Consider the following 26,566-nt stretch of genomic DNA (forward strand, 5'->3'; position numbering starts at 1 on the left):
ATATTACTTGATTTTGGTGTGAAACTAGAACATGTAGGTTTTCCTGTGACGAGTAGTGTTTATAATGTCGATTTGAACACTTCGCAGTTAGAAGAATAAGATTCATCTGTCCATACACTTGGACTGGTAAAACTATTAGTTTCGATATTCTTGCGGATAAACCACCTACAAAATGAGACCTGGGACAATGCATCAATGGTAATACATTGTGTAAAATAAAGCGAAGTGTCTTGAAATGTCTTTAACTGAATAATGGCATGTCTTTTTTCGAGGGGATAGTTTGTAGTTATACCACCATTTGTAGGTATGTAAGTATGGATAATAAGTCAATAAGTGATGTTATAAAAATCAAATTTTTCTAGACCTAATGCTTATATAAAATTTTGGAGGGAGTTGTAATGCCAAACCCCCCCTCTCATGAGTGCGTCCCTGATTTTTTTAAACATCTGATGTAATTATTTTCATTGTTTTGTTGCCTCGAATAGATTTTGTTTTGTTTTTTTAATTCATCACAGCCTACTTAATTAAAATATAAAAACCGTTGATATAACTGGTATCTTATTTTCAATCTTATGTTATGATGGCTCGTTGAAAAGGGAATTAAAAAATCTATCAAGTAATCTAAAAATCCCATATGGCGCCTATTTAACTTTAGGAATTTGGTAAATGTTCCTCAAAAGTAGCCATCTTGAATTTTTTTACATCAATTCTAAATTAAACGTATCAGACAGTAACTTTTATATAAAACTTTTTTTTATATCTCTTATACTTTCGATGATATAAGACATTCAAGGAAATGACTAATTTTAGTTTTTTTTTAATTTACGTCGAACCTATGCGACATTTTGAATTTCCAAAAAGAAATTTTAAATAAGCATCTAAAACTGCAAAACATTGCCCATTTAACCAATTCTCTATCCTTAATAATAACAAAGTTGCCCATGCAATCCCACCCGATCTGGAACACAGTGTATAGTAAACTGTGGATTTATTCAAAAAAACAATAATTAACTGTTTTTATGAGTGGTGCTCTCTGAATTTGATTGAAGATTTCATACATTTTCAACAAGATGGGGCTCCTCCTCATTACTCTATGGCTGTTCGTGAATTTTTAGATGAGAAATTTCCGGGACAGTGGATAGGACGAAGAGGTCCTATAGAATGGCCAGCACGATCTCCAGATCTGACACCATTGGATTTCTTTCTTTGGGGTCATTTAAAATCGGTTGTGTACAAAACTGAATCAGCTTCCATAAATGATCTTCGCTACTAGATAGTCAGCGAGTGCCGTTCACTTTCCAGGGAACTGTTTAAAAATGTTAGAAATGAATTTGAAAACCGTTTGTGGTATTGTTTAGAACAAAACGGTGAACATTTTGAACATTTTATTAAATAAAAGTTGTTTATTTGCGGAGTTCAAATTTTAGTGTAATAAATTGTGAATGGGCAGTTTAAATGTACCAGTGTGTTATTTCTGAAAAGCATTTTTTAAGAGCTTTCCAATGATGTATCACAAGTGATACGTCACAATTCAAAATTTAGGCATGGGGGTGGCGGGGGGTACGAGGTTGAAGTGGGTTCCTTCTTTATACGACCATTTTGCTTGCCCCTCGATTCTACCGAAACGGTTTTAGCCATTTTGTGATACCCATATCATAAAAAACGATATCGCCCATTGAAAGTTTTAAAAGTGTCACCCTGTATTGCGTTCGTTTTTGCACCAATTCAAAAATTTCAACCCCCAGATACAGAATTTGATATTTTCGTACCTCTGTCAATCGATTTTGTTGGATTTCAATGTCAATTCTGTAATTTATTAATTTTACAATGTTAACTTTATTATTATTATTAGGCGGAGTAATTATAGGTACCTACGAAATCATCAATGGACACTTTATTGCTTTATGTTTAGCTCCAATCTCGGACTAACTTCCACTTGATTGCGTATTTGTGCAACTCGCAAAAACCCTCAAGAGAGTTCAGAAACTTAAGAAAAATGTTGATTTTTCATTCAGATTGCACCCAAGTGTGGCCCGCGGGGTCGATTCGACTGTTTTGTGAACAAACGAAATTGAAATGAGATACATAGGAGGGACTACTTTGAGATCTAATGGCAATTTCTTTTCTTTCAGAATGGCACAACAGTTCGTTTACCCTCTGCGAAGAAGGCTACTTCCGCTGTTACAATAGCAGCGTCTGCATACAGCAGATCGAAAATTGCGACGGAAAATTCGATTGCGAGGATGGAAGCGACGAATGGAATTGCGGTAAGTAAAAACGCTTCGAATTTTGTTTGACGTAAATGGTCTCATTCACAAGCCGACGAGGAGGGATCGAAGTATTGGGATCATCTTTTCAGAAAGAACCCGAGCGCCGAGCACGAAGACTTAGACCAGAAATGCGGTAAACGCGTTCTCGTCTCTTTGCGGCACGTAATAAAAATTTCAATTTGTCACAGCGTTAAATTATAATGGCTCCTGCATATGTCGCAGTAAAGTAATACTATGCCAGCACATGAATCTTAAGAGGCCCCCCAATGACTTGCCACATGCAGAAATTGATCTATTGTAAGTCTACCAGAAGCGAAACGCGTAGGTAAATTAAAAACGTTTTAGGGACTTCTCCGGGAATTTCTTCGGGGAGCTTAATACGACCACCGTGAATTCGATTCCGGCAGAAACTAGCAGCTTGTAAGTATCACTGAACGAGAACAACTATTCGTACTGAGCTTTTCAGAGTCCTCCGCCAGTGCGCCATTACAGAGCTCCACCAAAAGACATTTTATAAGCTCTCCTATCTCAATTCGCTGTTAGTAGGCCTACGCACTTTCCAATTATACCAAATCTAACCGACCTTTTTTTTGTAGATACTTGGACAATAACGACCTAGTTATATTTCCCGCGAACATCTTTCCAAAGAAAAACGAACTGACTGTTTTGTAAGTATGGGGAACCTAAAATTGGATTACGTTATTCACTTTTCTATAAGTTTAAATTGAAGTGTCAAAGTACTTACCACAAACTCGCCTCTTTAGGGAGAAGACTTGTATAAATCACTTACAGAATAAAGACTTCGATACAACTTTTCTTGTCTTCGGCCTGAACAATTTATAGAAATGTATTACAATGTGTAAATTATAAACTCGGAGAAGCATTTTGCTTCACTTGCTTAGAATCAAAGTTTGTATAACGAGATTTATATGCCAGAGGCTTACTCTGTGTTGTTTGCTTTGTTTTTGTGTTGAAAAAAGCCGCCCCAAGAGAGGTCGCTAATTATATCCTCATCTGTAGGACGGTTGTGTTTTCATTGTATGCCTAAATCTAAATCACGCGACATTCGAAGTTGTTTCGATGCCTAAGTAATGTATTGAGTAAAGTGAGACATTTTTAAACAAGAGACGAAAAATCTCATACGATTTTTAGTAGGGGAATTTTTTTGGCACTCGGCTCGCACTCCTAAACCAGCTCATATTCAATAGCACTGTCTCTTTTCGCTGTCGACTTAGTCGAAGAATAGGCGGAGAAACGCACAAAACCATAACATAAGGGGAATTTTTTTTCCTTCAATAAATTCCCCTAAAAACGAATTAGAAATTTTTGCCATGCAACTATTTGAGATGGGCCAAAACGACCAAGTGCAATGGAAGTAGGGCAAGATGTGGGGACCATTTCCCAATATTCCTACGGATGAAAATGTTTTTTCTTATTGGGACACCCTTTTAAAAAATCGTATTAATACCTTTGACTACACGGACGGAAGGTAAAAGGGGGTAGTGATAATTCTGATTAATGAAAAACTCTGTTGAAAGTAAGTAGCCTAAAGCCTTCCTGCTGCAGTAACAAATTTTTGAGATTTTACAGCGAATTTACCCTCAAAGGGCGTGAGCAAAGATACTGTTTTAACAAGTATTTTTGTAATAGGCTAACGAATTCAAAAATCGCACTAAAAATATTTAAAAAAAATGCCTTCTGCGATTCGGAAGTTAAAGGAACAATAGATACTACCACCAAAATGCAGTAATATGTTTACATAATAAGGCAAGCCATGACCAACTGTTTTTTTTTTAAATTCGATGTTTTTACCCAAAAAAGTGGGACAGTAATAAAATGTTTCAATTGCTTCCATACCTTGCTTTTTTGTGCAATTCACGAAACTGGAAACGCTTATATCCTCGAATTTTCCTCTACCTATCTGATGCCTATCCCAACCTCGAAAATAAAAAAATTACCGAAAATCATTGAGAGTTACTGAAAACGAAGAGTTCACAAACTCTTAGAATTCTATTGCAATTGCCTGTATGTCTGTATGTAAATCTCGGTAAATATCAAATGTATACAATATTTTTCTATATGAAAGTTGTTTAACATTTTATTTCTCATAATAAGGCAGCATTCATTTGTTTTATTTCAGAAAACAAATGAGTAACGAAAAACAAGTGAATTTTTATAAATGACAGTGCACCTTTTCATTAGGCTTATTTCATAGAGATTTTTTTCTATGTTCGATAGAACCCTTATTCAAGAAAATTTTTCAACAGAATTTATTATAATTTCATATGAATCTTTATGAAAGTAGAATAGTTTTATAAATTCAAAAATTTACATTTTATAAAATTAAATGTTATTATTATTTTTAAATAAGTGTACTTTAAATGAATTTTTGAATTGATTGGAATTCGGCAAATAAAAGATTTCGTTGAAATGTTGATATGTTGGTAGAGTGCCAAATATTGAAGCAGCATTTCCTCTTTTGATGGCAATACTAATCCGTTGAAAAAGGAGACTGCTTGCACGGGTATCGTTTGAAGAATCAGAATTATAATTATAATTGGATCAATATAACATTAATCCAAATATCCTACATCAAAATAAAACAAATGAACGTGTACGTTTCTTATTAAACCTTGAAGACAAATCGAAATTAGTAGTTAAATGGTTTTCATCGCAATGAATGTTCAAAATGCCATTAAATGCAAGGCAGTGGCATAATCTATCACAAAAAGATTGCAATCAAAATTAATTTCCTCTGCACGGATGCTAACGTGATACGTCATTGAAAAGAGAAAAAAATCTCTATCAAATGAGCCTAACGAAAGTGTGCTTTGCTATTTAAAAAAATTCAATTGTTTTTCGTTATTCATTTGTTTTCTGAAATAAAACCAAAGGAATGCTGCCTTATTATGGGAAATAAAATGTTAAACAATTTTCATATAGAAAAATTTTGTATACAGTCGATTTTTACAGAGATGTATACTATATTCCATACATACCCTATATATAATTTCAAACAGTTCCAAGATTGGGCTACTAGTTCAAAAGTTACAGCCCTTTGAATTTTCTTTCGAAATTGGTTTCTAGTCTATAACTTTTGATTGAGAAGTCTGATCGAAAAAGTACGAATTGTTTTGGATTATTATCAAAGCTTTATAAACGAAATGACAAACAGAAGGAAATGTGAAGTTAAATTGTAATTTTTGGGAAAGACGCAAGATAATTTTGAATAATTAACATCCCAAATAATGATGGATCCACCAATACAGTACAATCATAACGTTTGTAAACACTGCGAAAAACTTATTCCTGTGTTTTGTATTCTTGGCACAATTTATTTATTTGAATTAATTAATTTAATTTTTCATCACTTTGCGGGAAATATGCATCCCCTTAGCCTCTGAATCCGAGTAAGTGAACGGTAAATTTGCCCTTTTAGGATCTGAATTTGCGTTTCCTATTTTCAGCATGACTTTTTCCAGCTTGTTGTAAATGTATAATATTGAAGAAACTAACGATTTTACCTCTACCTTTAGAGCTTAATCGCGATGTAGAACTCCCTTTGCGCAAGAGTTGGCAATACGGTAATACAAAAATATAAAATGTCAAATGGAATTCAATCAATTATAAAATTATAATATACAGGGTGTGGGTGTCCCGTGACTCGATGAACACCATATTCTTTGCTCAATTTTAAGTCCAAATTTCCTTATACATTTTGTCCAAGAGAAGTTATAAGCAATATTAAATTTAACAATGAATCAATCTAGTAGGCCATGTAATTGTTTTGTCATATTGTTATAGTGACATCGTTTATTCTTTGACGTTGTAACTTTAAAATTAAATTGATATGTCCCATTAGGGATTTTTCGATCAGGAACCCTCCGCTGATATTCCCTCACTGCCGTTCTTGCATTTCCATCACAGTATCCGTAAATAAAGCGAATATCAGCATATTCTTGGTCTGAAAACGTAGCAATATCTTAAAATTACAACGTCCAAGAATAAACAATGTCACCATAACAATATGACAAAACAATTTCATGGCCTACTAGATTGATTTATTGCTAAATTTAATATTGCCCATACAGGCCGGCCAAATGGGACCTACAACATTATTTATTGTAACGCGCCTATTTGATGAATATAAATTTAAAAGGTGACCGTCAGAACTAATTTTTTCCTGTAGACATACCTGGTGGTCTAGGAGGACGCGAAGTTTCTCTTTCCCAAGCAATGTAGGTATAATTCATCTAAAGTTGGTACTGCTATTTTTTTTTTGTTCGTTTTTGTATTGTATCCGACTACATTTGTGGGTAAACACGAGAACACTGAGCCATCCGATCGGGGGATCTTTTTTACTAGGTCGTTGGGTCACGGTACGCTTGGCCCAATCCAACACTGTTGGTGGCGGTTCTGATTATAGCAGATATCATGATCCTAACTGCCAAAATTCGAGAAATCCTCTGCATTCGTCGTAAATAAGTATATATAATTAAGGCGACCCTTGTTAACATAGGAAATACAAAATTGGGGTTTTCTAGCAAGATTAAATTTCAGCCACAAATTGCTACAAGCAAACATGAGAAGACTGCGTCATTTCACCGAAACGACCCGAATATATAAATAGTATATTTTTGGTGGCTTATGGAAGAGAGCTTAATTTGAATTTATATACCTACCGTATATGTCATCATACACTTATGCCAAAGACATATAGTAGTCATTGCTTTTTAGGGTGGTGCGTCGTAATCGTCTCTCCTACGTCGATGTAAACGCATTTCAACATCTAACAAAACTGATTGAACTGTAAGTACGACAAAATTTAATCGGCGTCTAATTAAAATCAATTTCAAATTTTCAGCGATTTAAGTTACAATCAACTAACGGAGATTCAAAAGGAAATGCTAGAGCCGTTAATTAAACTTCAAATCTTGTAAGTATATTCGTCTTACAGTGTTTTAATAATCGAGATTAAAGCTGCGCCGTTTTATGTTACTCGTAATTCTTACCTCTAGACAACTCTTTACTTTTAGTATTGACGATGGATATCCGATCCTGCACCCTTTGTAGAGTCCAGATTCAATGGAATCAATTTCTATATTTCATGCTCTTTTATTTACTACAGTCCCTCTCGTATTTCTTAGTATTACCTTTCATTCCTTGTACGTCAATTTCGTTAATGCAAATATGCTTTATTCCTTCGCAGATATTTAAGCGCGAATAGAATAGCAAAAATTGACGAGAACACTTTCCCTCCGATGTCTTTGGCCACCCTTTCATTGGCGGAAAACGAACTGGAAGCTCTACAGGCAGGGACATTTCGTTCGGCGACCACACTAAAAAATCTGTAAGTAGATCTCTTTCATATTAAATGTTGACGTGATTGTCATTTTTAATGTCCCGTTCTCGTATAACCGGCAACGCTTGATTAGCGCATTAATACTTTATTGGGTTTCAATTTACTTCGCCAGTTAATCGAAGCTATTTTTATAGTGAACTTTATGAATTCAGTTGCTTTGTCTAGATCATGCGGCATGAATGGATTAGACCGTAGAAAATGCAATTTTACGAATGAACCCCTTGATGCATATGAAAATTTGAATAGTAATTTAGTCTTTCGTAACGATAGCATCTTCTGCGCTATAAGCAACTCGCGGTTTTAGGCGTCATATCAATTAACAAAGATGTACTACTAAGAGTATACAACATCAATTGGGTGTTGCAGGTATACGCTACCACCGAAAGAAGTCCGGAAGGGCGGTTGAAAACCTCAATTAATGGGTATTTTTTCCTGTTAGTGATGCAGCGTAATCGCTAATGTGTGTCCTTTGGCTTAGGATACACACACGTTATGGATAAATTTGGCGGAGGATTAATGTGTTTGCAAAATTGGTGTTATCCCAAAGCTGTTGGGCTTTTACTGTAAATCCATATCGACACTTAATTACTTAGGCAAATTGAGTAGGGAACAACGCTCCTACTTTGGTAATGGCTTCGTTCCAGAGCCAGACCAACGCGGGCCCACATTTGTTGTATCGTTATCGACAAACAATTAACGGCGAATTTAGTCCAGTTTTCGGCGCAATCGCGATTTTTGCAGTATACAGGGTAAAAGATCGCAAAATGATAAAACCGAAGGATCTAAGCTTTCCCCCGCTGTTGTAGCGAGATAAACATAAAACATGTGGATTTGAACCTAACCAAAAGACGCTGATACACGATTTTTTTCACGTTTTTTTTTCTTTGTGTCACCTCTTACTCGCTTAGCGTATCTTCTTATTTCAGATTCCTATCGGATAATGGAATCCATTTTCTTTCTAAGGGAACCTTTCGCAATTTGGATAATCTGGTATCACTGTAAGTACCTAATTCGTTTATTTATTACAGGGTGGTAGTGATTCTAACGTACCTATATATTAATAAGAACATTTTTTCGGCTGCCTCGAGTTTAACTTAAACCAGAAAAATCACGTTTAAAAATACACATTTTCAGAACTTCATCATAATTGCGAGCACTTCCTTGAGCCCTTCATACTTGTAGAGAATACCGACTACTTGTAACCCCTAATTCTCTTCTCATTCTCTGTGCCTCTATAATTAGTTATCTAAACGATTAGAATTCGAATTTCTGATCCCTAATCTCAGTCACATTACAACCTAAGTATACCTTGTATGCGTTTATCAACATTTCAAATCACCGTGCCAGAGATTTTAGTTAAATAGCATCGAGGGGGGTAATTTTGACGCATTGACCACCGATCTAGTTCAATAACTACCTAATCGATTTATTATGATATGAGAATACTCTTCTCTGGCTATATATATGTTCGGTAAATTTTTAACTATGTACACTGTACGTTTTCAAAAATCGGTTTAGTTGCTTTAACTTTAATTGTAGCCAGCAGATCGTCAATTACTCCCTCCTACATATTTGTTTCTACATCTCAAAGTCAGGTCAAGAAGAGATTGTTTTTCAGTCAATCCGCAATAAGTCACATTTCGGACAAATTATCTTTATAACTTCATTAAAAACGATTTTGTTGCACTAATTTGTCTGATCGTCAGTTACTCCTCAATTTTATTGTGTTGTTGAATTATTTTAAAGATAGGTATTAACATAACCGTAGCTGGTCATTCTGTGCCACTTTTGACAGTGTCGCGTGAAAAAAAGCCTTAAGCCCCCCCCCCCCGCATTATTTCCCGAGAAGGCCGAGATACTGTTCCTCAAAAGTAAAACGTGCATCAATTTTACATGCGACAACCAATTTCTCTCAAAAGATGGGCAGACATTTCTACAATGACTAAAATTTCATGGTGCATCGATGTCTATCGGGAGATCTGGAATATTCCCTACAGTATAATACAGTGTGCTCAGCACAGGTCAATATTAGAACGTCATCATTTTTATTCAATATAACAGATTCCCTCCTATTATTATGTTCTCCCTCGGTTCTCCCTCAAAATGTTCACTCCTAAACAGAACACTCTTGTGATAATTCTTCATGAAGAACTATGCAATGCAGTCCTTTTTTCATGACGAATATTTCTTACCCCACAGGTTCCTAGTGTTAAGTTCTATAGTCCCTTGCCAAAAATTATGGTGTAAGTGATAAGAGCACTAAACCCTTTAGGGGAAATTATTATGTAAACGTTATGAAGGAAAACGTAGCACAGGGGGGTCTAGAGGATATGGAATACCCCCCTCCCCCCAGTACCTATACCGCGACATTATGGTAGTCAAGCGACATTATGGTAATCAAGCGTGAATCCAGCTTCTACAGATGGGGGAGTGGCATTCAGTTAAATTACTACTATATTTACGTAAATTAGCACTGCGCGGGGGAGGGGGGGGGTTAAAACGGTTTAATGCCCTTAGCACTTACACTATAAGTCTTCACAATGAACTATTCGGTATATTTGTCATGAAAGGAAAATTAAATCCTTTATGAAAGTGCACAAAAGTTGCGTGTTGAGGGAGACCGTATAATTTCTTTACAATTATCATAAAATATTCGTATTTTAGGGGGTATTCTGCCACTTTTAGATTTTTCTCCAAAACGATGTAACGATGTTAAGGGCACTAAACGTTTTGGGGAAGGATGTAGAACGTGAGGATCTAGGGTATTGGAATTTGTGCTTTTAGATCTTACGATATATGTAGGGAAATAAACTACCTACTTGCAGCACATAATTAATTTGTAACACTTGTTTACTTTCTGGCATTCTTTTGTTTTTTATTATCACAGCCTACTCCGGTTATATAAACATGTAATTAATTAATGGGTAGCTCCTTTTGTGAAAAATATTGAATTGCTACGGGGTTTAAGCACAGGACACCCCTTATAAAAATTGAAGACACAAAAGACAATCGAATAGCAAAATAAATACTGGTAGTTCTATTTGAAAAAGAATAGTTATGGCACTTTGAAGTTTGGAAATTTTACCATTTCCTTGTGAACACCCTGTATCATTAAATTCAATGTTCTCATTATTAAAGGGTTGCCCTTTACTCCGATTAACAGCATTGATCAAATGTATTTCATAACTTCAAAATCAAGGTGACTACGATTCATCAAAGTGAGACTTGCTTATAGATTCAGATAAAAATTAACAAAATGGCAACGTTGACAAAAAACCAAAAAGTGAATAGGTTTTCATGTAAAAGTTAACAAATGGCATTGAAACAAGTAAAAATATACAGGATATTCTATTTTAAAAAATCAGTTATTTATTGACACACTGCACATTCTAAAATAATTCTATAGATGGTTGCCATCTATAGTTGACATTTGCACAAAAGATTTTTTTAAATTTTTTACCAGGTATGAGCTAGGAAAGACGGACGCACTGTTGCAGGACCCTGTATAATGTATATAACCAAATGCTATAATATTGAATCGGAAATTTTTACTGGCTCTTTAAAAACTGGACAATTTTGTAAATTGTAACTTTTGGTTCTTCCGTCTCAATAGGTTGCGGACCCCTGTTTTACACCCATACTGGGAGGTAGGTAGGCCAACAAAATCCCCAGTGAGATAAACGGATGCGACGACTATGTTAGTGTCATCTTGATCTCGAAACTTCCCACGGTAAATATTTAAATGGTCGACATTTTGAAAAAAAAAGAAATCAGTGGTTATTTTTTTTACTTTCATTCAAATAACAGTTAAACCTCTCGCCAGGAAAGATTGCCGGTCACAGAACACTTGATCCCGATCTACAATCTATGTTTTTCTCAAGATGGCAGCGACTTTCGGGATAGTACCTACCCTGTTAATGTTGAACAAAAAGTCTTTTCGTTCAACATTGGCACGATCCTATTTCTGAAGTCGCTCGCGTCTTCAGAAAAACATAGATTGTAGATCGACACAAGGTGTGCTGTGACCTGCAATCTTTCCTGGCGAGAGTTATATAAATATTTTTTAATGAAAAATACAAAATTCAGCCGCCATCTTGACTTTTGATTGATTTCCTGGACCGGGATTAGTGAGGATTTCGAACATGTTAAATTGGACACTTTTCATAACAAAATGCAAAAAGAATCATTTGTGTTGCAATTTTGCCCTGGTCAAGGGAATTTTTACACAAAGAGTAGGTACTTATATTATAACGTACTCTAATTATTTGGAAATTCAGGTTAAAAAATGCGCTATATTTTTGTTTTTTCTACATAACAAGAGAATGAAACTACTATGAATACTACATTAAATATGCAGGTATAAACTTATTGATTTAGTTATACAGGGTGTAGAAAGGGTTTATGCACCATAGGGATTTCAAACCCAATTTCTTAATATCGAAATATTTTCTTCCCTAATAAATATAAATGGTGACATGAGCAGACGCAGAATTTTCAAGCTATAAGAAACCTATTTATAACTTTGCTCTAAATTAATTAGGAGAGAAAATATTTCGATGTAAATTAGTATGTACAGAAAATGAGGAAATTTAATTTTTCTGAGACACAACTACTTTCGTCTCTAAAAAGGGTGAAGAAAATGTCATTTTCCTCTCTAGTAGTGAGGAAAGTAAAAAACAATTGCTGCGTTAATCCTAATAATGACATTTAAAATTGAAACATAGCTAAATCTAGATTGCTATGTGTCAAACTTCATTATTGCATACGATAATTTTTCAATTTTGATTGTAGTTTCACAAAAAATTATACAGCGTGGCAAGTTGACGGCGAGACATAGGGAAATAACATGGGAAAATACATTTTTGCACTCCTTCGTTCTAAATCGCGTTTTCCCAATAAAACACGAATGTCGGGAACGTCAATTTTACAATTGAATATTTACTTTCGCGCACTAGTGTCTAAAAATTCAACGAAATTAACTATTTAGTGCGGATAATAAACTAATAAGTAGTATGATGGAAGAGTAAAAAAGAAAATATAAATACACTTTACATCATTCCCTTTAGTACACGGGCAAAAAAAAGCTTAAACCAGAAGTTTGGAACAATAAATTGACATTTTAAATTTCTAAATTTCTACTTTATCGGCATAGAGGACTTGATTTTTTCAAAAGAATTATAATATCGCAAAAATCTCGCGAAAAGGATTTGAATTTATATAAATTCGATTAAACTAATCCGTGCAAAAAATAGAATACATGTTACGTGCGTGAAAAGTATTTGCTTGATTCGCGCGAGATGCGTCGCTCGTGCGCGTTGCGCACTCGAGCCACCAAACTTCGCGCTCATCTGCAAAATAACTGTTCCCGCACTAATAATGTAAATAACTATTTCGGCAATTCCTGCTCCCCATTTAAACCTAAAGAAAAAATAAAAACACCCTCGGATAGTTAATTAAAATCGACATTAGATGTCACCAAAAAAGTGCGCCTAAGCCATTTTTCAAAAGTATAAAAGTTAAATAAATAAATCCAAAAAGGTAGTAAAAAATTGGTTGGCCATGATTTACCTACCGCATTTGTCACCTAATTCTTTGATTTAACTGTCATCTGTAATAAACACGCCAACATGAATAATTACACTACAGAAGAAATTATTGTAAAGTCGTTTTATACTGGGGAATAATACACGGCGAAGTTCGTGATTTATTTTCAGTTAAGTTTGATGACAGGCCAATCTTTTATAGTGTAATTATTTCACCCTTTCGTGGTTGAAGTGAGATGATAGTCAAAGGAACGATTTGTTGTACTATGCGATCAAAAATGAGTTGCTGTCGAGTCACCTTTGGAACTTTTGTTTACATGATGGGAAATCGTATTTGAATTAAACTTCCAAAGCCGACTTGACAGCAAATCATTTTTGATCGCCCGGTAGTAGGTACCTAGCAAGTGCGACACGTCACTCCATGGCCAACCATCTTTTAGGATGTTTAATTTAATTTTCCTGTAGGATGAAATGGGGAGCAGGAATTGCCGAAAATGTATTTTCCCATGTTATTTCCCTATATGTCCCGCCGTTGGCGTGCCACACTGTATGAAAAACTTGAGAAGAAAGTGTTTTTCAACTCTCTTTGAACTCGAGTTGAAAAACTCCACTCTCTAGTTATAGGTACTTTCATCATTATGTTGAGATTCGAAGGTTTCATCTTCTTCAAATAGTGGGTGCATATCGCAGTCACTTTTATGCATACAGGGGAGAAATGGGAGCCACTTTTTCTGCAGTCACACGCTGCTTCGCATTCAGTTTTGCAAGAGCAAACTTTTTAAAACATTACTGGATGGTGCAGGTTGCGTCATTTTAATGTGTTTTAAATAATTTTCCTTTTTCCAAGACTATTTTTCAAGTGGTATTATAAAATTATACTGATGAATTATTGTGGAAAAAATCACACAACACTAATTTTTAGCATAAATATTGTTTATACCATATAAATAATTATTTGCCCCTTCTAAAAGGTTTCTGATTTTAACCAATACAAAAAACCAACAATTTTTTTTTAAATCATAAAAATTGGAACCGTTACGAAGAAAACCCTTCATAGACGCGACTATCAGGTGGTTCTTTATTCAATTGGCAATTAATGCATGAACTCTCACAGTTTAGTTGGGATATTTTAGATTGTTGTGCTACGAGTGTGCCCTAAAATAATTTTCGCTTTACAGTAACTTGCAAGGGAATGGCATCAAGCACATGGACGTGGAAGTCTTCGAAGATGTGCACAACTTGACATCACTGTAAGTGTTACGATTGGAAAACTCTTGATCCAAGTAACCTTTTGCAGATACCTGGGCAATAACGCCTTCAGGAAGCTACCAAAGAACCTGCTGCATCCTCTCACCAAGCTTCAGTATATGCAAGTATCATCGTTTACCTCCCGCACCCGTTACCAAAACGTGTACTTTCAGCTATTTCGACCGTTTCGAAATGTGTCTTGCCGCAACCCACGTGCGAGTCTGCGAACCGAAAGGTGACGGAATCTCCAGCCAGGAGCATCTCTTGGACAATCCCATTCTACGGACAAGGTAAATTGGGAGAAAGGGGAGACGTAACATTTAGGTATACTTGTAGTGTCTGGATCATGGGCGCGGTCGGTTGCTCGGGCAACATAATCGTACTGCTGGGTAGGCTAATTGCGCCCGCTAATAACGTGGTGCATTCGCTGTACATTCGAAATTTGGCGTTGAGCGATCTGCTAATGGGTATTTACTTGTTTGTAATCGCAACTGCGGACTACTACTATCGAGGGATGTACTTGCAGTACGAGTCCGATTGGAGGCATAGTGCTCTGTGCAACCTTTGCGGTGAGTTATCCCAATTTGATTTCAACTATTCCCAAGTAATTTTTAGGATTTCTAAGTACGTTATCGTGCGAATCGTCGGTTTTGATCTTATCGTTAGTAACATGGGATAGGTTTATATCGGTCACGCAACCTTTAGCCAGAAAGCAACCCTCGGCAAAGGCCGCGTTTTTAACGCTTACCTTTCTATGGATTATTGCCATCACAGTGGCGGCGGCCCCGTTAACCACAATAGCCGATCAGTACTTTGGTGACGAATTCTATGGCAGTAATGGGGTGTGCTTATCTCTGCACATACACGACCCTTACGATAAGGTAACCGACCTTTCTAAGATCATTACCATCTGTAATTTACAGGGATGGGAATACTCGGCAGCGATGTTCGTATTTGTAAATACAATTGCACTTATCTTCATTTGCTACGCTTATTGTCGCATGATACAAGAGATACGCGCTAGTAGCGTAGCATGCCGATCCACCAGGCAAAGCCAAGATCGTGACAAAGTTGCTCAAAGATTCGGAGTTATCATTCTTACTGACTGCCTGTGTTGGGTTCCAGTGATTTGCGTCAAACTGGCAGCACTATCAGGTAAGCATTCCCTCTAAAACCAACCCTAAACTAATTACTTTCAGGATGTGCAATATCCGAAGCCTTGTATGCTTGGTTGGCCATACTCGTTCTGCCTATTAATTCAGCCCTCAACCCCGTACTATACACGTTAACAACAACAGTATTCATCAAACAGGTACTTTGCCAGCGCAATTATAAAATTTCATTGAATTGAATTGCAGATACAGAAAATCATTAATTCGCGAGTGTTTAAAAGAAAACGTTCCGATCAACAGAACTCGGACACAGCTCACAGCTCGTCATTTTTACCCAGAGGTAACGGATCAAAGCGCTCAATTTTTAGACGGGTATGATTGACAGTTGTTATACTTTAATTGGGGTGTGTAATTATTCGTTTTAGGGAAACCAAGGGAGTATAAATACCATACGAACGAGCTTAAAACAGTCGACTGCCGTTTAAATATAAACAATTGTTCTCAATGTTAGTTTTTTGTTTTAAGGCTACCTGTGATATACATACCTACATGTTTTGGTAAAAAAAATAAAGTCATCGTATTTATGTCACTTACCCCGAAGCTATAGTGTCGCCTGGAAGGACCTTTATATTTTTTTTCCAAGCTTTTTTTCATTCCGCGATTTTCTTAACCCGGCAGCTCATTATCCTCGCCAGTGTCCGCAATACTGGAATCGGTGGAAGATTCCATAGGATCATAACTAGAACTGGATGTTTCTGAACTCGATCCGCTAGTAATTTTCTTTGTTTCAAGTGGCAATAAATCGGCCTATTGTAGTTCTAAAATTCTAGTTAAAGTGGTGCTATATCCATTTTCTTCGGTATAAGCCAAATTAGCTGGAGTAAAACAAGATCGGAATCTGAAATTTATTTTAAAAGAAGAGTTATTTACTAAATTATATTATTTATTCTTCATGATCATTGCTTACTTGTTTAGAAGACATTCTTGATTATAGGTTGCTTTTATAGTCTCGCTTGTAGTAAATCATCATCCATGTTATCCAGTGATTCAATTCGTAATTTATTTTCTGGCGAAAATTCCCATTATAATTATAGTTATGTATACGTTGCCTGTAGGTATGTTTTTTTACCGAATCCAAAATATTATTATCTATAATGGATTCCTCTAAAGTATCCTGTATATTATTGTCTATAATAGATTCTTCTAAATTATCTATACGAGTTTCTGCCTGAAATAATGCCAAAATTATAAAATGAAACACTATTTAATATGCTGTCGAGTCACCCTTGGAATTTGTGTGAACTTCCAAAGGCGACTCGGCAGTAATTCTTTTTTGATCGCCCGTTATTATCTTTGCCTCTAAAATTTCTGCAGCATCTTCAATATTTTGTTTTGCAGTACCCTTTAGGCCTCATTCGCTGTTTCCTGACTCGACCTTTTAACTTGCAATTACAGCAATGAGACCTAATTAGTTTGAGTTATTTCACTGCAAAACTAAATGTTAACATCCACAACATTGAATAGAACACCACTTGACACAGCAACACTGTCATAAGTGGAAGAATATTACAAACTTTTTTATTTTTATTTTTTTTTTTTATGATATGACATTTTTGGACTTGACAGTGTTGCTACCCATGTGCGATATTTCTCCCGAAAGCCCACCAGCCCATTTTTAACTTCTACCATCAGATTTAGGTATCCAATAGAAACCAAATTCGAAAGAAAATTGAAAGGGCTGTAACTTTTGAACTAGTAGCCCAATCTTGGAACTGTTTGAAATTATGGATTCTACAGGCTACGTTCTATAAGAAAAATTTTTTTCCGGGACGATCTGAGACAATTCCTTCTTTCGGGGGAAAAAAAAGGCAGTGTATTACCTTCCTTTTTTCCAAAAATCGACTCCACTAAAATTTCTCGGGAAAACCCCTTTTTCTTATTAATTTTGGTGCGTAGAAACCAAAACAATTCGTACTTTTTCGATCAGACTTCTCAATCAAAAGTTATAGACTAGAAACCAATTTCGAAAGAAAATTCAAAGGGCTGTAACTTTTGAACTAGTAGCCCAATCTTGAAACTGTTTGAAATTATGGATTCTACAGGCCACATTCTATAAGAAATTTTTTTTCCGGGTCGATCTGAGACAATTTCTTCTTCGGGCTTCAAAAAAAGGCAGTGTATAACCTTCCTTTTTTACCAAAAATCGACTGCACCAAAATTTCTCGGGAAAACACTTTTTCTTATTAATTTTGGTGCGTAGAATCCAAAACAATTCGTATTTTTTCGATCAGACTTCTCAATCAAAAGTTATAGACTAGAAACCAATTTCGAAAAAAAATTCAAAGGGCTGTAACTTTTGAACTAGTAGCCCAATCTTGGAACTGTTTGAAAATATGGATTCTACAGGCCACATTCCATAAGAAAATTTTTTTCCGGGTCGATCTGAGACAATTTTTTTTTCGGGGCTCAAAAAAAGGCAGTGTATAACCTTCCTTTTTTATCAAAAATCGACTGCACCAAAATTTCTCGGGAAAACACTTTTTCTTATTAATTTTGGTGCGTAGAATCCAAAACAATTCGTACTTTTTCGATCAAACTTCTCGATCAAAATTTATAGACTAGAAACCAATTTCGAAATAAAATTCAAAGGGCTGTAACTTTTGAACTAGTAGCCCAATCTTGGAACTGTTTGAAATTATGGATTCTACAGGCCACATTCTATAAGAAAAATTTTTTCCCGGGTCGATCTGAGACAATTTTTTTTTCGGGGCTCAAAAAAAGGCAGTGTATAACCTTCCTTTTTTACCAAAAATCGACTGCACCAAAATTTCTCGGAAAAACACTTTTTCTTATTAATTTTGGTGCGTAGAATCCAAAACAATTCGTACTTTTTCGATCAGACTTCTCAATCAAAAGTTATAGACTAGAAATATCCATACATGCACTTGATTTATTTATTTATTTATTGTCCCTCTTGTTCTAGGCTCTCAACAGGATTACGCCCAGTTACAGAGTGACCCGCATAATGCCTTTTAGAGGTGCCCCTGCTGAAGATCTTAAGTTGATATTTGGAGAATAATGAACGAGTTTGTACTGAGAGTAGTGACTAGTGACAAATACACGACATAACATAACGGGTGATCAAAAATGAGTTGCCGTCGAGTCGCCTTTGGAAGTTCAATTTCCTATGTAAACAAAAATTCCAAAGGTAACTCGACAGCAACTCATTTTTGATCGCATAGTATAAGTATGTAAAAAGTTGCATGAAAAAGTCCTCTACAGTGAGTTAAATAAAGCAGGAACTCAAAAGGTTTCGTACGAGTCCTCAAAAGTCTTAAAACGTAACGTAAAAAGTAACGGTTTTAGTTTCTGTGCATCTCCAATGCGATTTTATGGAGTTGTGCTTGTGATAGCTACCTTAAAAGATAATTTATTTGTACAAAAAGTGTATTGTATCAAACAATCAGTAAGGGAATTTATTTTATTGTAAAAGACGTGTCCATCGCACCTCAAATTTATCATTGAACACTTGGTTATTATTACATAGGTACTATACTTATACAGATTCGGTTAAATTGACAAAGTTCTGGTAGTTTATTTTGATGCCGATGGATATTCCGATGCGATATTTTGAAAAATATAAATCGCTTCGTACATAATTGCAAAAAAAGTGAAAATCGCCATTTTTAAAAAGTTCAAATAGGAATTTTTTTTAATGGACGCCGTATTAGATTTGTTCTCTTTCCAACCGTTTACCATACAATTATAACAAATATATCGCACCGGAATATCCATCAACATCAAAAACTACACAACTTTGCTCATTTAACCGAATCTGTAAGTACCTACCTATTATAATAACAAAGATAGCAATGTTATTCTACTTAATTTAAGCCACTCTGTATATCCCTCCCGATTTCAAGTGCTGGTTAAAAACCACGAACATTCATCAGGAAAACAATACGAACAAATTATTTTCTTTTTCCTAATCATGAAGCTAGTTTTACAACCCCTCAGAGTCCTAACTCTATTAAGTGGACAGGGGTGGTCATGGTCAGCTCCTGGGGCATCCCACAATCCTAAGTACTGGTGTCGGTAAAGTTCAATTTCTAGAAACTCTACTCCTGTATCAGCAAAATCAGAAGTTGTCAAAAAATCGCCTGTATCGCACGCCTCAGGAGTGAACGTACGTGAAAAGCACGGATCGGACTTTACGGATTAAAGCCATGGTAGCAATCGCCCGCCAGGGATGCTTGGCTTCGCCACAGAAAATTGTGACTACTAAGCCCCACCACCACGACAAGGTGCATCCCATGGTGGGGTACGAGTGTGCAGTTTGAATTACCCTAAAATAGTTCGTTTTTTGTCACATTTTATGTTTTTGCTATGTCTGTATATGTCTCAGGCACGTGTACTGCTGACCTGAAGGCTTCAAGAACATCATGATCCGGTTTTCGGAAACGCGAAGGGGGGGGGGGGGTTACAGAAAATTCAGCCCAAAGTTCAGTCCAGAAATTTTATTTGGTATTAAGGTGCTTGACGAAATATCCTTATACGAGTTTAAATCTACCATTTTTCTTTCACAGAATTGTATTTAGATTTTCTGCCGGGCTAATTTACCATTATCAGAATCGTCGGAAATTACCTTTGGCATGTTTATTAATATTATTAACTTACATAATTGTTTATTTATTAAAAATGAATAAACAAAGCATACAAAGTAAATTCGGTAATTAAAAAAAGTGATGACCCCGACGTGATTTGAACACGCAACCTTCTGATCTGGAGTCAGACGCGCTACCGTTGCGCCACGGAGTCGGTTGACGATTTAAGTTCCAATACAAGTAAACAACAAAAATAAAGTTTGTTATATATTTTCATAAAATTCATTTGTATGTGTAATAATAAATATTAATTTCTCCTATCAACCATTACAAACACTTAGCAATAGACTCGCTTAGATTCTTCAAACGTTGAGAAACATCCTCCGCCCTTCTAGCGACGCACGCTTCAACCCCCTTTTCCAACGCTTTAAGAATGGATCGGCTAGAACTAGAAAACGTTTCGACCTCGTCGGACAGTTGTGTTAATGTTGCAAGACATTCATCTTCCTTGGCCACATTACAACCCTTACAAGCGTCTTGTGCGCTTCTCTCAAAATTATCAATCGTCTCATACCCTTTCGAAACTAGGGTCGAATTGTAACAATAATCGAACGGACTATCGCCCAACTTTTCCAACTCGCTCTCGTAGCTCTCCTTGCAGGTGCCCGCTCTTGTCTTTGCCATTTTCTCGTTCAAGTCGAACAATTTCGACTGGAATTCGCCGTAGACACCATCAAAAATGTACTGTAAATTACAGTCGAACGAGTTCACCGAGTACTTGTAGTCTTTTAATGCGGTCTTAAGGCGATTCGTCACCTGGCGAGATAGTTTCTCACACTTGCTGACTTTTTTGTACAACGAAGTGCCATGAAGGAACTAAAAAATACCGATCAAAGATGTCGTTCAAACAGAAATTGAAGTACTCACATGGGACGTACAGACGATTATTAGTAAAATTACGAGGAAACGTGGAATCATCCTGGTTCTTCCAAATTACCCAGGCCCAGTACTGACGCTTCCAGTTAATCAGTCGATAACAGAGAGATAACCTTCGGTTTGGTGTTTATATTTAGCTGCGCTTGTACGTTGTATGCGTTTAAAAGAACTTGAAATGATTCGTTGCAATGCAAACTTTTCCCGTTTGGCATGTGCATGTGCATGCGCGCACTTTGGTGACCTTTTTACCGTACCTAATAAGAGTTCAATTACATTAATTTGTTTAAATAAGGTAGGATAGGATAGGTCATCTGCGCTAGCATCATCGGTTGTTTTTAAAAGTTGTGACCTCTAGAAGAATATTGACGGTTTTTTGCGGTAATTTTTGAAAATGGATGCAGTTTGTAACATAGTTTCGTTAGCCATTTTTACGTAAAACTATATTCATTTCCAATTCAAGTAAATTTAATGAATTTCCTGCTAGCGAAAATGTAATGGTTTTATATGTAATAAAATTGAATGGCGATCAGCGGTACAGATCCCATCAGAGCGCTGCGGCCGATTTCGCTTCTTATAGACAAGAAAAAACTGATGGAAAAAGTAACTACTGGCCGAGAGATCGAAATTGTATAGCATAGAATTATCGACATCTACTGAATATCAATAACGACCTGGGAAAGAGGCATACGGAGAACCATACGGATTTTAGCGACTTTTGGATGCACAAAATGCCTTCAATTCTCTCCCCACAATAATGATAATAAAATCAAATAATAAAATATCAAACAAGACGAAACGCCTACAAATTAGTAATAAACACGAGAACATGCTACAGCGGCGGTGAAGGAAGTCCAGAAATAGTTGGCGAATTGATTCTGGATGAGCAAAAGAACTAAAACCGCCTTAAAGTCGGGAAGGAATCAGGTTACTGTTGCAGTACCTTCGTGGAAGGACAACGAGTGCCACTGGAGAGAAGTACGCTATGATAACATATTCGATCGTAGTCTACCCTACATATATGGACATAGAGTAAATAAATTTTACTCTATGATATGGAACACACGAGAAATACCGCAGGAAAGGCTAGCAGAGTGGCAGATCAAATTTACAGGCTAATGTAAAACTGTAGTGGTCCACGGGGGATCAAGAGCAGAGTGCTACTGGCCGTAGAGGCAGATATAACCAAACCAGAGACACATTCAGTAGGGGGGAATGGGAGCGATATAGTGGTCCTGACAGATTGATAGAAAATGAGCAGAATTGGTAAATAATTTCAGACCTAATTCGCAAATTATAAATGGGTACACGCGAAATGGAAGCCAGATCAGCTGATAGCTATAATGATCCAAGGAAGAATGCTCTGATGGTGATAGACGTACGTACCTACTCGGTGGTGTTTTCGACAAATGGGACATGGGGTTTAATATGAGTGTGAGTGCAAGCCCCAAATCCCTGCATTGTAGACGGTCCAAGACGGAAAGGTGCCACAGGCATTATATTTGTACGCAAAAAAGCGACTTCTAAAGAGAAAGGAACAAATCAGAAAAAATTTGTCGACTGTTGGTGTAGCTGGTACACATGCCTCAATTCTGTAAAAAAAAATAAACTCCGAAATCAACGAGAAAATAAAATTTCTTAGATTTTCCAAAACGTCCAAACCACATCAAAATTTATAGAGAAGAAACTGATTTCCAAAAAAGAAAGAAAAAGGAGAATTAACTTTTGATGTGATGGTACAAATCTTGAAAATTTTCGCGGTCTGTGATTCTACCGACAAGATAAGTTACTTATACAAATTTTTCCCCTTTAATTTGGCTATATACATATAGATTTTAGATGTTAGTTTAGTACCTAGAAAAAATTTTTATAAAAATGATCATAATTACCTACATTAATATCATTAATCTAGATACCTACACCTAAATAAAACAAATGAACGTGTACATTTTCGGTTTCTTATGAAACCTATAAGACAAAACGAAATTAGCAAAAGTGCTCTAGCCATTTCTCCCAGAATACTCAGACAGTCAGACATTCATTCAAGCTTTTTGTGACCGGTTAGGACAATGCCTTGCGGCCAATGGCGAATGTTTTGAACATTTATCATTGCGATGCAAATTGCTAATTTCTTTTGTCTTCATCTACATCAATGTTAATGATTTAATTATCTTTTTTTCAAAAATTGTCTTGCATAATGGTACTTAACATGTTACGTCCTCAAAAAGAGTAAAAATCTCTATCAAGCACATTGCTATTTAAAAAAATGTAATAGTTTTTTGTTACTCATTTGTTTTCAGAAATAAAAACAACTGAAGGCTACCTTATTATGGCGAAACAAACAACTTTTATACAGCAAGACTTTGCATAGTCGTTCTTTACATAGATATATATTTCATACATAATGCGCACCCTATATAATAATAATGGGTTTCTTCCGGTACTGTAATGAAATACTACCACTACTGGCAGGTCTTTTAAAGAGTTTTATTTGAAAACTACATGACAAGATCAGTAAATAACAATTAAATTACAAATACAATATATCGTAATGGCCAGGACGGTAAAGTAAATGAACACTAGGAGCGGTACCTTCGGGCAGATCGTGCTCAATGTTTGATTTACTACTACCACGGTCCATATACACCACACGTACACCCGTCTCTAAAGCAGCACAAGCAGCCATGATGTGAATGTGATCACTCTCTTTGTACATCGGCTCGACTTCCTGATGGCAGAAATCCACCACCTGCAGTACAAAATTAACAGATTACAGTCGTAATTGAAAGTACACAGACCGTTCGTCCGCCTTCAATAAAGCAGCTGTAAAATTCTTGATCTCTCTGTAGATGTCCACTGGTTAGCAAACGTAAATACACAACCATGTAATCCGAATAGCCCTGCTCGTTGAAAAGCGTATGCAGTTCCTTTTTGGCGTCGTTAACGTTTTTTATATCCCGTACCCGCTTAAGTACATCCATAAACTGCAACATTTACACGTAAATTAAAACGTCCAGTGTCCTGCAGGAGCATTACGGTTTCGTAAAAGTCGTCGACGGTGAATTCGGGAAACCCCAAACGCAGAAGGCCCATTTTGCTACATTCGATTAATTTGATGAACTGTTCGAGCTCGTTCGAATTCTCCAACATTTGTTCTATCATCGCGTAGGTAAACGCACGAAAAAAGCAATTACCGTCCGGCCTAGTCCTACGTATATGCTTATACTTGGAGGACAAGTCTTTAATCTTCTCTAAGTAGACGTTGTCGTTGGAGTATTCGCTATTTAACGACACTATCGGTTCTAACTCTCCTACTAGTGCAGTCGATTCTGAAATCTTAACCGGGATTAAGGTACAACCCGAGGTAATTGGGGAACATACTTCACGTTCAATTTGGCGTTGCTGTTGCATTATTAATTCGTCCTGGTTGCCGGTACCGATGACTGGTTCGCTTTCCTGTTCGTCTCCCATTTTTATTTTGGAAAAGAAATTGAAAAACAGTTGTTTTGTAAGGGTTTGTTTTGACAATTGCCGGCGTTTCAATCGTAGTTTTCGTTGGATATAATTTTCGTTGGGTATAATAAAAAGAAATTCATACAAACAATGGGACCTCTGGTGGTAGCACATTGTAGTTACTATTGGTGGGTTAAAACCGCCATTTTGTTTTTTACAATGCCCAAAAGTAATCAATATTGTAGTTTTTACAGCTGTAAAAGTAAATACACTTACAAAAATTTCATTTGCAATCAATGTAATTGCACCTTAAAGAGCAAGAATAGTTGAAGTCACATTTTATCACGTTACTTGAAGAATTTTAAATGTGATCAGTGCAATTTTGTAACCAACGCAATAACATAATTAGAGAAAACCCAATGTGTGCACTTCTGCAGACTACGAACTCCGCACTATGATCCGCTACTTTACCTGGACGAACAATCCTATCCGATGTACTGAAACTGCCAAATTCTTGGGGCTTACGTTTGACAAGCACTGAGATGGATCTCACATCGAACAATTAAAAACGAAGTGTATCAGGCGTCTCGATGTGTTAAAAGTATTGGCACATACTAAATGGGGAGCGGAGTAAAATGTCTCATCACGATCTATAGGGCATTGATACTGTCCAAATTGACTATGGGTGCGTGCGTATTCGTCCGCACGAAAAATCGCTGCTTGCAACGCTAGACTGTGTGCACAACGCTGCCATAAGATACTGCATAGGGGCGTTTCCTACAAGTCCAGTGGACAGTCTGTATTGTGAATCGGGGAGTTCCTCCCCTAGACATTAGGAGAAAGCAGTTAATGGCTAACTATATCATAAAGATCAAGTCATTACCGGATCATCCAAATAATGTGCTGTTTAACGTTGACTTGACCTATATCGCACACGTCCGACCATCACGCGCCCTTCTTATGTGCGGTTTTGCGAACATCTTGAATGGCGGAATATAACTCTGCCTATACTGCTAGAAGAAAATATGCTAGAATTTGAACCATGGACGATGCCCATCATTAGAGTAAGGAAAGACCTGGCAAGGCTTAAAAAGGAAACTACTGACAATGATACTTACCTACGGGAGTTCCAAAGCATTTGTAACCAGTATCCTGCACATGAGATCATATACACGGATGGGGGAAAAACTGAACGTGGTGCTGGGAGCGCAATCGTCATCGATGGTATACCACATGAATGGAAACTATGTCGGTTCTCTTCCATACTTTTTGCTGAGCAATATGCGCTGTGGCAGGCGATTATGTATTGTTCCATGGTTGTTGAAGGGAAATTTTTAATTGTCACCGATTGCCTGAGCGTTATCAATAATCTGTCGCAAATATTTTCTGATGACGTTATGACTAGAAGGTGTCAATCTGCCTTGAACCCCATACTCGAACGCATTGAAATAGTTTTCATGTGGGTACCAGGTCACGTCGGAATTTCTGGAAATGAACAGGCGGATCGTGCTGCTCGAACGGCGATATGTAAAGATCGTGTGGACGTCAACTTTGTTATGGCTACAGATGCGAAAAAGTATCTGAAAGAAAAGAGCGTACTGGAATGGCAACAGAGATGGGAAAGGTGTAATACTCACCTAATGCAAATAAAGCCGAACGTTGGTAAACTGTACACGGTGCGCGACGGGGACAGAGAAATAAATGTGAAGATGCACCGACTACGAATTGGACATACTGGTATCACGCATAAGCATATATATAAACGTGAGCATCCACGACAGTGCGACCGGTGTAGAACAACCCTCACGATTGCTCACTTAATTGGAAACTGTCCATTATACGTTTTGGAACGCGCGACACATAAGATAAGGGCAAATTATTCTGAAAACTTTAATCTAGACAACTGCAGAGGCACGTTAGCTTTTATGAAGCAAATAAATATGTATAAAGATATATAGGGCGGAGAGTGTGAGAGATGGTTTGTGCTGAAAGGGGATATGACCATAGCAGTCGAACCCTAATTAAAAATAAAAAAAAAAAA

The 26,566-nt window shown here is 36.6% G+C and overlaps 4 protein-coding genes and 1 non-coding gene across 9 annotated transcripts in view; 1 reads left to right on the forward strand and 4 right to left on the reverse strand.

Moving 5' to 3' along the window:
* The window catches only part of LOC116168466 (toll-like receptor 6), a 52,867-nt gene extending 35,536 nt beyond the window's left edge, over positions 1–17,331 (reverse strand). For both annotated transcript variants that reach the window (XM_031484319.1, XM_031484318.1), the window contains exons 1-2: positions 16,503–17,331; positions 16,130–16,433 (exon numbers count right to left, since the gene is read on the reverse strand). The gene's annotated coding sequence lies outside the window, so the exon portion shown is untranslated. The remainder of the gene's footprint in view (positions 1–16,129; positions 16,434–16,502) is intronic.
* Positions 1–18,754, forward strand: part of LOC116168467 (relaxin receptor 2-like) — a 61,734-nt gene extending 42,980 nt beyond the window's left edge. Inside the window, exons 2-20 of one of the 4 annotated variants that reach the window (XM_031484325.1) lie at positions 2,133–2,267; positions 2,320–2,403; positions 2,459–2,567; positions 2,616–2,690; positions 2,737–2,808; positions 2,867–2,938; positions 7,008–7,079; positions 7,135–7,206; positions 7,480–7,620; positions 8,559–8,630; positions 14,354–14,425; positions 14,473–14,544; positions 14,597–14,713; positions 14,760–14,992; positions 15,039–15,304; positions 15,347–15,578; positions 15,623–15,735; positions 15,782–15,875; positions 18,519–18,754. In XM_031484325.1, the coding sequence (XP_031340185.1) occupies positions 2,133–2,267; positions 2,320–2,403; positions 2,459–2,567; positions 2,616–2,690; positions 2,737–2,808; positions 2,867–2,938; positions 7,008–7,079; positions 7,135–7,206; positions 7,480–7,620; positions 8,559–8,630; positions 14,354–14,425; positions 14,473–14,544; positions 14,597–14,713; positions 14,760–14,992; positions 15,039–15,304; positions 15,347–15,578; positions 15,623–15,735; positions 15,782–15,875; positions 18,519–18,571 (2,156 nt within the window). In that variant the 3' untranslated portion in view covers positions 18,572–18,754. Of the gene's footprint in view, positions 1–2,132; positions 2,268–2,319; positions 2,404–2,458; positions 2,568–2,615; positions 2,691–2,736; positions 2,809–2,866; positions 2,939–7,007; positions 7,080–7,134; positions 7,207–7,479; positions 7,621–8,558; positions 8,631–14,353; positions 14,426–14,472; positions 14,545–14,596; positions 14,714–14,759; positions 14,993–15,038; positions 15,305–15,346; positions 15,579–15,622; positions 15,736–15,781; positions 15,908–15,960; positions 16,108–18,518 lie in introns of those variants that run through there. The other 3 variants (XM_031484323.1, XM_031484324.1, XM_031484326.1) reach the window with 3 other exon arrangements.
* A 1,527-nt stretch (positions 18,755–20,281) lies between these two features.
* On the reverse strand, positions 20,282–20,353 carry Trnaw-cca. The gene has a single exon. It is a non-coding gene; the product is annotated as a tRNA-Trp (tRNA).
* A 40-nt stretch (positions 20,354–20,393) lies between these two features.
* Positions 20,394–21,256, reverse strand: LOC116168714. The gene is made up of 2 exons (XM_031484666.1): positions 21,067–21,256; positions 20,394–21,015 (listed from the first exon to the last, which is right to left on the reverse strand). Exons 1-2 carry the CDS (start codon positions 21,115–21,117, stop codon positions 20,467–20,469), a joined length of 600 nt encoding a protein of 199 aa, XP_031340526.1. The 5' UTR covers positions 21,118–21,256; the 3' UTR covers positions 20,394–20,466.
* Positions 21,257–23,545: 2,289 nt separating this feature from the next.
* Positions 23,546–24,633, reverse strand: LOC116168387 (ubiquitin thioesterase otubain-like). The gene is made up of 4 exons (XM_031484191.1): positions 24,454–24,633; positions 24,109–24,408; positions 23,871–24,056; positions 23,546–23,821 (listed from the first exon to the last, which is right to left on the reverse strand). Exons 1-4 carry the CDS (start codon positions 24,541–24,543, stop codon positions 23,603–23,605), a joined length of 795 nt encoding a protein of 264 aa, XP_031340051.1. The 5' UTR covers positions 24,544–24,633; the 3' UTR covers positions 23,546–23,602.
* Positions 24,634–26,566: the final 1,933 nt, after the last annotated feature.

This window comes from Photinus pyralis, unplaced genomic scaffold, assembly GCF_008802855.1.
Source record: "Photinus pyralis isolate 1611_PpyrPB1 unplaced genomic scaffold, Ppyr1.3 Ppyr1.4_LG4, whole genome shotgun sequence".
Classification (NCBI taxonomy): domain Eukaryota; kingdom Metazoa; phylum Arthropoda; class Insecta; order Coleoptera; family Lampyridae; genus Photinus; species Photinus pyralis.

Excerpts from the sequence above, each read along its gene's own strand:
- LOC116168714 (XM_031484666.1), bottom strand. The coding sequence starts at position 21,117 with ATGATTCCACGTTTCCTCGTAATTTTACTAATAATCGTCTGTACGTCC. Across the intron at positions 21,016-21,066 it reads TAATCGTCTGTACGTCCCAT|TTCCTTCATGGCACTTCGTT; the intron begins GTGAGTACTTCA and ends GGTATTTTTTAG.
- LOC116168387 (XM_031484191.1), bottom strand. The coding sequence starts at position 24,543 with ATGGGAGACGAACAGGAAAGCGAACCAGTCATCGGTACCGGCAACCAG. Across the intron at positions 24,057-24,108 it reads TCGACGACTTTTACGAAACC|TTTATGGATGTACTTAAGCG; the intron begins GTAATGCTCCTG and ends TAAATGTTGCAG. Across the intron at positions 23,822-23,870 it reads TTATTGAAGGCGGACGAACG|GTGGTGGATTTCTGCCATCA; the intron begins GTCTGTGTACTT and ends TTTGTACTGCAG.